This window comes from Prinia subflava (assembly GCF_021018805.1).
Source record: "Prinia subflava isolate CZ2003 ecotype Zambia chromosome W unlocalized genomic scaffold, Cam_Psub_1.2 scaffold_37_NEW, whole genome shotgun sequence".
Taxonomy (NCBI): domain Eukaryota; kingdom Metazoa; phylum Chordata; class Aves; order Passeriformes; family Cisticolidae; genus Prinia; species Prinia subflava.
Genome location: NW_026960612.1, coordinates 302481 through 315289, shown reverse-complemented (window position 1 = coordinate 315289; position 12809 = coordinate 302481). Strand labels below are relative to the sequence as shown.

The window sequence follows — 12809 nt, the reverse complement described above, 5'->3', positions numbered from 1 at the left end:
AAATGCTTACTACTATTAAATGTCTACCTATAGTCAAAAGTCTTTTATTGTTAGCTATTCACTACTGTTAAATACTTATCTGTTATTAAACACTTACTATTAGTAAATAGTTAGAACAAAAACTCGACAAAGAGAAAGCCTTGTTAAACCTCTAAAAAAGAAAAATAATGCCTTAAGTTTTAGCTTTCATATTTTCAGATTCTGTGCTACCTAGAGATGTAGTCCTGAGCCTCATATTAAGTACCAACAAGCTCTCTTCACGGAGTAGATAAACAAAATAAATCCTTTTCCCATTAGAAACCAAAACCAACTTTCAGCCTAACAACATAAACAACAGTAGACTAAAAAAAAAAACAAACCCCACCAAAAAAATAGAACCTCACAACCTGAAACTGTAATTAGACAATTAAACCCCAATATGCAAATAGACCAAAACTTATAAAAATGTAATATCTCATGTAATATCTAGTAACCAGGCAGCCGTTTTTTCATGTAGCCGTTTTTAGTCCACCCAGAGTGCTGCCTCGGTCAAGTTCCTGTTCTGCCCAAAGTAAATCCTAGAAGCCTTTCAATAAATACCTACTTTATTTTCTTACTCTGTCCAGTCTCTGTTTCAAGTCAGCCTTCAAAGACATCACAGCAAGCATACAGTTAAAACCTAACGCAATTCCTGTCGAGCCGTAATCAGAGTATAGATGGGGACCTTGCAAAATACCAACCAATATCTGGCTTTGGCCACATGTTAACAATCCCAAACATACACACTCAACAAAAAAATTTAACAAAGACTCACCGTAAGCCAAAGGGCTCAAGCAGGGACACAGCACAAATCCCTCTGCAAGAGGGAAGCGGGGGGGGGGGGGGGGGTGTCAACCCTGGCCCCACACCACCTCGCACACCTCTTCTGCCAGGAATCACCAGTTCCTACTTAAAATACCACTCCGCACACACCGACAATCTCAAAGCCTTGTTATGAATGAATTCTCAGTGAGTGTGGCTGCCCCTGTGTAGCTGCCGTGGCCCGAGATGTGGCAGGGTTATGTCTCCAGAACTCATAAGACTGCTGCCTCCGCCCCAGCCCTGACGGATCTGCTGCCGAACCCCTGCCCCCATAGGCGGAGCCCTGACCTGGGAGGATGCCTTGGCGGCCGCCAGAGCCACTGAGTCTGCTGGTGTGGTGGCCCCAGCCCCCGGGAAGCGGCTGGCCCTGTCGCTGTTGGCGGGAGCCGTGGCTGGGCAAAGGGAGTGCCGAGCGTGGTTCTGCGGGGCTTTGGAGGGGGCAATGGGAGGCGCTGGTGCCCCGGCGCCTCAGAGACAGGTGACCCCCTTCCCTGGCGGGGTTGGGCAGCCATCCTGCCTGTCCTGCATTTCTGAATTAGCATGTTAAAAGCTAGTTGATTGTCCTAGTTGTATCTACTGTAGTCGGAGCTCACCTAGGCCCCCCCGCTGCCTACTCGAGGAAGGCATATGCAAATAAGACAAACACACAGCACACTGGGAGAGAGTTCTTTGGAGATGAAGGGCACCCCAAGATGGAAGACTGGACACGGTGAAAGAGCCAGGCAATGCTCTCGCCGAGGAGGAGGTGGACGCACCCCCTGACCTGGTTTCAGAACTCGCCATGATCTATTAAGAGTCTGACGGGCATGGGGACTGGGACACTTGAGTGACAGATTCAGAGCGAGAAACTCTCGAGATTTTTCCATGAGGGTAAAGAGCTGACATCTGCCACTTGGCACTTCAGTGACAGACATCCACCACTCTGCCTTCTGAGGGCTGACCAGAGAGACCTTCAAGCAGTTCCCATGGGAGCTAGGTTCACCCAGTGCCGATACTGGGCTCGACACTAACTTTGTGGCTTTTTCATTTTTTTTCCAAATTTTGTTTCCAAATTTTATTTTTGTAAATTAATAATAAAATTAATAAAATTATTTTTTATTAAGTGGATTGGCTACGCATTTATAACATTAATTAAACATACCTTTTTGTCTGTAGTTTTGGCAAGTTCTGGTCTTTCCCTGGGGTGTCAGCAGGGCCAAGGGAGCCCTCTTCCCAGAAAATTCTGGGTGGGTGCCCAGAGGGGTCCCAGACCACTATGGGCCCTCGGCCAGAGAGACCAGAGTCCTGCCACAGTCGCCAGATGATTTATTAAAATATGAATATCGATCTAATATCAATATCCAACTGTGACGGACAAAAAACCCTTCTCTAACAGTTAAAGTTAGAAAGTGTATGTTTATTGCGACTCCGGGCAGGGTGGATAGCTCCCTAATGCACACTGCAAAAATCACAGGTAATTGCAAATCCTTTTATTTACAAAATGTTGAATACACAAAATACAAATGCATATTCATACCCCTGTCACTTCCTCTTCTCCGCTTCGTATGCTAATTGACAACAAGGCTATTAAGCATGCATAGTTTGTTCCCTGAAATGGGTTGGTGGTCCTTTTGTGAGGAGTGGTCACCAAAAGGAGGAAGTAAAATGAGTCTTCCTCATTCTAAACTTTCAACCTTTTCAATGCAGATGTGATTAATGGATGGTAGAACTCCCTGTTTCCTGTTTTCCGGGACAATTTCAGTGGGTGTAATAAATATAAATGTTATAAATGCCAATACAGTAGTCCAATTAAAATTATAACAATTTGGTTTATTAAAAAGGATCGAATTACAGAATTTCGGCAAAACCACCCACAGCAGAGATACTTGACTATTTTACCTGGGAAATGTCAAGGGTGAACCGGGACGCAGTACCTGGCCGACTGCCGTCCCCCCTGAGTTCACAAACTGGCCTTGTTCGGGGCTTAGTTTTTATACACTTTATTCCGCCTCTGGCAAAAATTTCCTCATAGTCCTTTTGTTTCCAAGCTAGTTATTCAAATTCATAGTCGTCTCCAGCTTAGCTGAAAAGAGTTTCTCCTCTCCTGCGAGGTGTCAATTTCTAGTTTCCTGTGAGTGTATAGACGCCCAGGTTTATGAATGGTAAAAGTTCATCTCCGGAGATGTGGGTGATGATGGTCCTCTAATGGTGCTGTTCGATGCTCGAATGAGGGTGTTGGCTGAAGATAATGATATCTTATCTTAATGTGTCTTCTCCTGATGCTGAGATGGCCAGTTTTCCCATAAATCCTTTATCTCCTTTCTAAATGTTAAATTCCAGGGTAGTGCCTGCTTTTTGTCTTAGCAAGTTTTCAAGGCAGACTGAAACTTATATTCTCATATAACATATATACAGTGATTTTTATAGTTTTAATGTGTCATAACCCATAAGAACATGAATTAACATCCCATATTTTTCACATAAAGCCAATTCCAAATTAATAAATGATTTTATTAATTTTTAAAGAATCAACGAACAGAATTACAGGTAAGCCAACAATCAAAGAATCAGCGTCGAGGCACTGGGTGAACCTTAGCTGCGGCCTCTATCGCACCGTAGCTCCCCTCTTCATGTCTTTGGTTTTGTGAGTCCTGTTTATATACAGTTTTTTTGCGGGACAGGGTATTACTTCATACTCTCTTTGTCCCTTTGGTTTTTCTTCATATTCATGTAGATTCATCCTCCCATCGGGTCTGTTGAATACTTCTTCCAAGGGGAGATAAATATTAAATACAATTTCTGGGAAGCAGTCATTTTCAATTCCCGAATCTGTTTATTCCCAGGCTCAAATGATTTTTACCATTTATTTTAAAGAGCACAACTTGCTTTATATTACACATACAGTATAAACACGTATTATCCCACATCATTTATCGCAGTGGGTTTCTGGAAACAGGAGGTCTTGTGTTGTATTGATTAGTTTCTCTGTTCGACAAGCAATGAGTTATTAGATTCGCGGTAGTTTATCTTAAATCCAGTTTCTTTTAACCATCCTCTAACTTTTGACTGATTTCAGCAAAGCTTATCTAATCATTTCAGCTAAATCAGCAACATCTTTTGTTAACTAAAACCTTAGCTTTTCTCAAATCTTCAAAATTAGTCTCACCACAATCCTGCATAGTTTTCTTCCTAGGGCAAACATTCTTCAGTGAGTAGTAACAGTTTTACATGGCCACAGTTCTGAATCTCAGCATGCACTTTCAGGTCTTAATAGTTGAATTGATTGCAATCTTTAGGCACTGGGAAAAATCACAACATAATATACACACACCAGTGCTTTTATCATTGGTTCCTGTTTAAAGGCTGATCAGGAACGAATAAGACAAAACAAGGCTTCATTGTAAGAAAGTCCTTGTCACTTCCTGCTAGCGAAGGCTACAGTGGCTTAACACAAAATATCCTTTCTCTTCACAAAGCCCAGTATTGGTGATTGATTGAGAGACAGGAAGCCTGATTAGGTGATCAGAATTCCATTTTACTCAGGTTTCCCAAAAGCTTTTATATTATTTCAAACAGGTTAATAATTTCCACTACAATAATCAGGTTAAAAATCACACAGACAACTCATGCATTTTACAATAATTCTTTGCTTGCAGAAGTTGATTGAATCTTCTATCTTCCTGTAAGCAGGTTTAATCCCATCTTCTGTAATCTTCAAAGTTTTGTTTGTTCCTGCCATGGCACCTTGGCCATCAAACCAGCTATGCCAATCAAGTCTGTTTGACTCTCTGTCTTGTGTATTCCCACAGCCCAGCTGTGATTTTGGAACAGGAGCACTTCTTGCTGGCTCTGGAATTCAAGTGGTGACATCCACGCTAGGATTTACATTGATGCAATTTTTTATCTTTATTTCCTTCCGTGTCCTCTTGCCTCAGCAGCACAGATAAATGAACAACAGTAGTGGCTTTTCTTGATTAGTCAGGAAAGATTATTGTAGGCATCAGCACTAAAACACCCACTTAGGGTAAATACCTGACCATCCATTAGCCTGAAGGCCTGCGTTTATATGAAAATTTATTTCTTTCAACTCCCAGTGTTGTTGTTTAAATTTATGGAGGGCTCCCGGGGAGGGTCCCCCGGGAGACCCCCGGGGTCCTTGGGGTCGTGGGTGTTCTTGTGCTGGCAGGCAAAGAGACTTCAGATGGCTGCTGAGGTGCTGATGAGGTGAGGGTTTATTCAGAGTCCCACTCCAGGCAGGGAGCATGGTCCTGCGGGAGTGGGGGAAGGGAAGGGGAGAGGGGGAAGGGAGGAAGGGAAGGGGAGCGTCCGGAAGCCTCCAGGGGAAGGGGGGCAAAGAGGGCGAGACCCCTTGCCTTAGCATTCTTATCACAGAGGTTCAAAGGGGCATGGTAACATTCTCCAGCCAATGAGGTTACAGATAACTTGATACTGCAGGGAGGTTACAGACTTGGGATAAACCATACATTTCCCAGGGGTGAGCTAGAGCAAACCATTTCCATAAAATGCAATCCCACACCCAGGGTAGCTAAAACTTGAGAACCCTGCACATATACTTTGTTATATATTTAATAGCCAGATACATTGCACAAGATAAGCTTCATTTTCAACATAACCTGTCTTGGAAGCAAACATTTCTCTTTTAATATTATTAATATTTTCCTTCACCACTCTTTCCAAATTTCACTTGGACATACTTCCCATCTTCTAAGTATTAACAGATCTCTGCAAACCAATCACAAATTAGGGTGTGGTTGAAATATCTGTTGCTGATGTACACTCCTTTATTTTGTGACAGCTTTACATCTCTCCTACAAGTGTGCAGCATGGGCCTTTCCTGGAGCTGGAGCTAGACCTCTGGTCTGAATTTGTGGCATGTTCCCTCCTGACAGTTCTGTGTGATGATTTGGGAAAGTGAGGGGCAAGGGGATTTATGAGTGGGAAAAGAAGCACTCTCCATGGAGCAGATGAGCTGGTCCCTGCCACTAGCTGCAGGAGGAATCTGTGCTGGAAGACAGATGGATCTGTTATTTGGCAACATCCCCAGTTCTCTACACATTTTCCCAAGGTGCTGGCATTGGAACCAATGGCACAAAGCACCTCCCTCTGGTGGGAACTGGCAGCTTGCTCCACCACCATTTCCTCTCAAATACCCCCATCATGAGTAGTTGGGAACTACACAGTGGCTCCAGATCCTGGGGCCTTGTTGCAGCAGCCTGGAACTGCCAGTGCACTTGAGTAACTCCGTAACAGGCTATTCCAATTCAAGGAGCAGACTTGCTGAAGGCAGGGGGCAACAAATTTCCTGGGAGCTGGAAAAGGTGTTCCCAATAGCCCATGATATGATGCAGCTTTCCCCCCCCCCAGTATGGGGCACTGAAACTAAGGAAAGAGCAACCTTTCTTGTGCTATTTTAGGCCATCTTAGAGAGAAAGAAATCTAATCATGGCCCCTGGCTTGTCATCTTTTCATGAAAGCAGCATAAGCCAGAGCTCCCAGCAAGCCATATAAAACTCCAGATTTACAGGGGACCTTTCATCTACATCCGTTTAAAATGTTCCCTGCCAGGCAACTGACTATGGATGGAAATCATAATTTGAAAAGATCTTACTTTAAGGACTGTACACAGTCTCTTAAATGCTGCTTCAGTTCTTCATCCTTTTCAGAGTATTCCAGCATGGTGTGTGCATCATCATGGTGATAGCAATAGATTTTATATGTGTCTTCTAGTGGGCCTTTAATCTGCAAGAACACTTCCCCTGTTAAGGAGAAAAACAAAGCGTGTCAAGTCAGACAACAGCATCTCAGGAGTTTTATTATTCCACCACATTAGCCGTGAGCTAAAAAGCTTGTTAGTTTTCCTTTTGACTTTGTTTCATGAATATGAACTTAAATGGGTAATAACAGGAATAATGACTCTATCTTCCATTAGACATTTCAATTTTATCTGTTTTGCAAAACCCTGAAATGGCAATTGTTATGACTGAGAATAGAGAATTTTCTCCACATGGCAGAAGAAAAACCTCCACCCTCCCCTAATTAAATAAAACCACCATGGATTACAGCCATTTTTATACAGTATCTAGGTTTATATACAACTGAAGAGGGACACTTCCATTTCCAGTCCTCCACACCACCATTTTCCCATAAAGAACAGTTGGGAATTTTAGAAGCACTAAAGTAGTCATTTATTTCCCATTTACTTCTGGAGCCTAATTCTCTAAACCTAAAACTCTTGTGTCTTTCTGTGTATGTAAGAAACCTGGGCAGGGAAGGAATGCTTCATCTCTTCTGCTGAGATATTAGTTCAGTTCTTACACCCTTATGCAGCAGCCCTCTGATCAGGATCTTTTGAAATGCGTGTAATAAACAACAGCAATGCTGAAAACTCCTGTTGGGCATTTACTGAAAATTATATCTATGTGGCAGCCAGTCCAAATAGATGTTTATAAACATTCCTGTTGAATTATAGCAATGATTATTAAAGTTAAAAGCTGAACACTGCATTAATTGGGAGCTCTCCATTCACAGAGCAAGTGCTGAGCTGCCAGGCATCCTGCATGTTTCATCCTGACCAGAGTGTGCTGTTCCAAAATACATTGCATTGAACTCCTCCATCTTAAAGTGAAAAATGATTCAGTTACCACAGTAACACAGCCCTGGGTTTTCTCCCCTAGAAGCGAAGGTTAACTGGGCTGTCTAATGCATGTTGGTTTCAGGGTGCGAATAAGGGAAAAAACTATGAGGAGCTAAGATCACTGCAGTACATTTTAGTTACTGTAAGGGCACAGTTGAAAAAGCACCAGCATCCTAGAGTTAAATGCTCTTTAGCTGTCCTCTCTGCCTTGTGCTTACTGCTAATGCGGATGGCTAACAATGCACATTACATCCTGGCTTTCCCATTAACTCTATACATGCCTTTATTGGCCAACAATGTAAGGGGAAACCTTAACAAGCCTTAACCTTGACCCTGCATGCTTGGCACCCAGTTCTAGAGATCATGAGCTCTCACAATTTTCACTAACATTCATGATCATGAGCTCTCATAATTTTCACTAACTCACTTACAAGAGCTCCAAGTGCTTAGCATGATCTGTATTATGCTAAGCCCTCAAGTGAAGTCACATTTTCAGTAGGAAAAGTGCAATGTAGCCTTACAGCTCATCTCAGTGTCTACTACGGGCTGAAAATTAGCTTCTCCGGGAGGAAAGAGTTGGGTAAGCTCTGTTCACTGAAGTATTGTGCCACAGGGACAGATACTTCCATTGATGCTCAGTGATGAGAAAAATTATGTGCTGATTTCATGAACAGGGCCTTTTAACAGCAGATGGATTTCTAAAACCTAAAGCCCTTCTTGGTTCTGAGCTGTATGGACCAAATCAGATGAGTTTTGGGCCCATCACTGTGGGAGCTTGCTTTATGGACCAAAACCACATTGTATTTGGCACAGCTTTAAAAATACTCTGAGAGATGTAAATCTCCCTGATGCCTCTTCTGGAGTATGATGGTCATCAGTCTCAAAGAGAAATTCCTAGGAGGAAGGCTTGAGTAACAAAACAGTTTCTCCCTGTCGCTGTCAGTGGTGCTTCCAGGGCGTACAGCAGTAGGAAAGGGAGGAAGGCGTCTAATAGCTAAAGTTAAGTCTTCATATTCCTCCATATATAGAGGAATGTGAATATATATCCAGAACAGAGAGGAGAAAAAAAATCAGGAAAGAACTACAAAAGGTATTTAACCTGTTTTAGCTCAGATTAGGAGATGGGTTTTGAAACCAATCACTCATTAGTCCTCACCTCCCATGCCTTGGCTGTGTGGTGGAGCAGTCACAGTGACACAAATCTTTTGAGGATGATAATTACCAGAAGACACACTCCAAGGGCACATCTTATGCAGTCCAACCATAAGGGGCATCTCAATCCACAGGCACAGGCTACAGCCAAGCTGAAGTAAAACCTCTTAAATGTGTAATGTGGATACCATCTCCTTAGAAGAAACTCTTACTCTGCAAGTCTGCTCCTATTGGACATTGCCACTTGTCAATGTGGACATAGCATAAAGTGTGGAGAACATAGACTAAAATAAGAAGAATATGAGCACCTGCATTGTTTTGCTTTAAAAACAGTGAATTATCAGTACTTTTGAACCTCACCATGACTGGGTTCCCTTCCAAAGTAAGATACTTCAATGCGAGATTTTTAAATACACTCAACATGACAGAATATGAAGTTTGCTTTTTCTATAGACCGACTTCAATAACTTCTACACTGAAGATCCTGAAAACAAAATTTTTATTTTGATGTACTTTCAGAGGGCAATAAACCCACTAACTTACTGCTTATAGTGATGCAATTATTCTCCCTATTTTTGTCTCAGCCTTTGGAAGAATGTCTCACACCTTACTTGGCAACCTTTTTCCTGTCATAAGTTAGCCAACTCAGTGATCAATGATCTCATGCATTTTCATGGTTCTTTGTCTGATTCTGGAGAAATATACCCTAATAGATGGATGAAATTGTTTGTCTTTACTTCTGAATGTTGCAGGGAACTAATAGAGTTATTCTCTTGGCTGTGAGAAAGGCACTTCCTGCTAGAATAGAACATTGCTTATTAAGAGTATGACTCATCATGATGCACTTTTACTGAAATACCGCCAAACAATACAGACGTATCAAACTACGTTAAGCTGTTGCCTTGGCAAACCAGATTGAGACGTGCTAGGATTAATACTTTTCCCAAGCCTCTTATGCTTTAATAATCTGTTTCTTAGTAAAGTGGCAACCGATATTTTTTACCTGATTATTTGAGATAAGAGGAGGACTTTATAAAAAGTGTTACCTGTGGTATGTGGTCAGGTTAGGAAAGAAAGAACCTCTCTTTACCTCTGTGAACCCAGGGTCTCTATATGGGAGCTGGAACAGAGCAATGCACGATACAACCAGTATGGTTAAAACATACGTTCTCCTCTTTATTCTAGAAATGGCTGGTTTTATATAGTGCAAAATAGTTTACAGTTCCAGGTGTCTTCTAATTGGCATTCAGCATGAGAAAGAATGCAAACAATCTTAGCTTAAGGCAGCTATCGTGATTCAACACTAACTGTCCTATCTAAAGCATGCACACAACTTAAATTCTAACTGCGCCACAGGTTTATCTACTTCTACACGGGCCCAAATCTGAGGCCTAGCAGGCCTAAATCTGAGGCCCAGTTTGGGATAGCTCAAACTTCATTCCATAACACATCCTGCTCCTGCTACACCTCTGAATCACAGCTGGAAGTTTTTTAAACTGAACTGTTTAATTTTTTAAACAAAACTGTCTGACTTCACTGAAACAAATTCAGAATTCTCACCTGATCCCTTAAGGTGGCTCACCCTAAGGTGCCTCTGCACTGACAATGCAGTCATGGTATTGGGAGCACCCCAATACTTCTGAGGGTCCAGCCTTGCAGAAAAATGGCTCAATAATAGCGAGACGGCATGATCGAGTATGTCTTGAAAAAGCAAAAAGGTTTTAATAAAAGAATGAAAATAATACAAAAACAAATACCAAAGTAGAGCACAGAATAAGGAACAAAGTCCACATCTTTGTTACAACATCTTGAAAATGCTTTGAGCACCTTTGTTCTTTCATTTATCTACTTAATGACTGAGGAGGGCTTAATTGGCAAACTGCCAATAGCAACTGGGAGAGCTTTTGAAGAGCATCTAGAAAGTCCAACAGGTGCTTCTGTCTTGGCCCTGAGTAAATTGTCGTGAGAGAAGCAAGGAAAGTCCTAGCTAAAGTTCTTAATATGTCTAGAGGTAAACTGAAACCTCTTTCTTTATACAGAACTACCCACTCGAATGTGGGGGGTGCTTTCCTACATCATGGGAGAGCTGATGTGTGCTGGTAATTTCTTAAATCTCTCTGGCTGTGCCAGAATGTCACGTGAATCACAGCCTTAATGTTCATGACCTGACCTGCAGAACTTGTGACTGTTGTGACATATCCAGGGTCAACCTGTTTGCTGACAATACCTGTGATCCCTAAAGACATTCCCACACAGAATCCCACAAACTTCAGATTCATTACATCTTTCTCTACTGTCATTTCCCTGTCAAGCACATTTAACCAACCACCTCTTACATGAACTGTATGACCAGTAGATGCATGTTTAGAATGTTTGGGGTGGGTTGGGGTTTGACATGCTTGTTATTCCAAACATCTTTAATGATTTTCCTGAATAGCACAATCTGAGTATACAAAGTAAGAGTCAGCATAAATGGATTTAGGTACCCGATATCAAACTAGATGAAACAGATCTTAGCAGTAAGTTGTATAACTCAGTGCAACAGGTTTTACTCGTTCTAAAACCATTTTCTCCTTCCTTCCTCCCCCTCAGCATCCAGATGGATGGAAAAAAGGGCATCATAGTCATACAAGTACAGTACAGCAACTGGACAGGTTTCACATGTCATTTTTCCTGTGTCATTTTGGGCAGCTTCTAGCATGCCAGCCTGTGAGAGGGGTACTAGTTAAGTCTGATGAGAATAGAGGACAGAAAGTGTTATGTTTATTCTTTCACGTAGCTTTGTAGAACTCAAGAGGACAGTAAACATACCAATTATTTGCATGGATTGTTCCACATCTGCTGTGGCTTCTTCCAACAATGATAGCAGTTTAGCTGATAGTTGATGGACCAATTTAATGTTGCTAAACAAGCCATCCACTTCAAAGCGAGCAATCTAACAGAATACAAATATTAAGCAGCTACTGACAAAGGATAAAGAAGTATGTTGTGTATTACACAGCTTCTCTTGCTATGCCCTGAGTGTTAACACTCCAGGAAGCACCACTTCTGCAAAACCTCATATAAACATCCTCCTTGTGACTTCAAGGACACATACACCGTTTTCACATTAGTATAATATGGTTGACACAGTTGACAAAGTATATGTTATCAAGTGTTTTAACCTTATTTTGTACTAACCCTAATCTGAAACTGTTTACTTAGGAAGGAAATAAATATTATCATCTGAATAAAGAAAATATCCTTAGCTGGCTTTGAAATGTTTGTTTACTTTCCCACTGGGGAAAACAGTAGCTGACAGTGGGTTTGATTCCCTGATTACCACTCACTATCAGAGGCCACTACATAAACTGAGAGCTTGGCACTGTGGTGCCAGCTACCAGGTACAAAGACTTCTAGATGGTGCCATTTTAACTTAGTTGTCCTATAAATTCAAAGTCAAGATCATATAACTTCCACTTAAACAAACACATTTACAATTCCGGATATTAATACAACCTAAAGAACTTCTTACAGAGCCTGGGCACACTACATGGACTTCAGTGAATTGTATCAATTTCTACCAACAGAAAATTTGGTTCTGTTGTCTGTGAATTTGGTTCTGTTCTGTGTCCCTATTCATTTCAGAAGAAGTGAAAGATTTCCAGGACACATACTTTTCATTGCCCAGCAGTGCAATAGTTACTATTCGGAGACCATTGGAGATAACCAGTGGTAATGTGCTCATACTGAGAACAAAGACAAGACCAATTTCATTACCCATATCAATACTCTCTGAACCTACTTCTCTATTTGGAAGAGAATTGCTGATTTACATAGCAGCTTACCAGAAGCCAGGAGGATCAAATTGCATGCTATTGTAACAAAATCAGAAATACGTTTTCAGTACTGATGCAGTTAATTTCTTTATAAGCATTACAGGGGCTAAAACATGTTTTATCCATTTGAAAATATGAAACAGATTCAATGCTAGACCAATTTTCTAAACACATTACAAACTTTCAATATGGTAGTTTATTGGAGAGCTAGCATTAGAAACATTCTTGAAAGCCTTTCAAAAATGCAGAAGTTATTAAATTAAGACAGTTATCATCTCTAAATTACTTTTCCTGGATACATCTAGCACAGGACTTCTGACCTCCTCCCTGGCATGTCTACATGGTATTTGGAACTATGTGCATGG

The 12809-nt window shown here is 41.4% G+C and overlaps 1 protein-coding gene across 1 annotated transcript in view; it reads right to left on the bottom strand.

The window, feature by feature from the left end:
• LOC134565162 (rho guanine nucleotide exchange factor 38-like) overlaps positions 1 to 12809 on the bottom strand; it is a 136233-nt gene that overhangs the window by 85237 nt on the left and 38187 nt on the right. Inside the window, 2 exon segments of the mRNA XM_063424621.1 lie at positions 6449 to 6596; positions 11438 to 11561. Coding sequence (XP_063280691.1) covers positions 6449 to 6596; positions 11438 to 11561 — 272 coding nt within the window.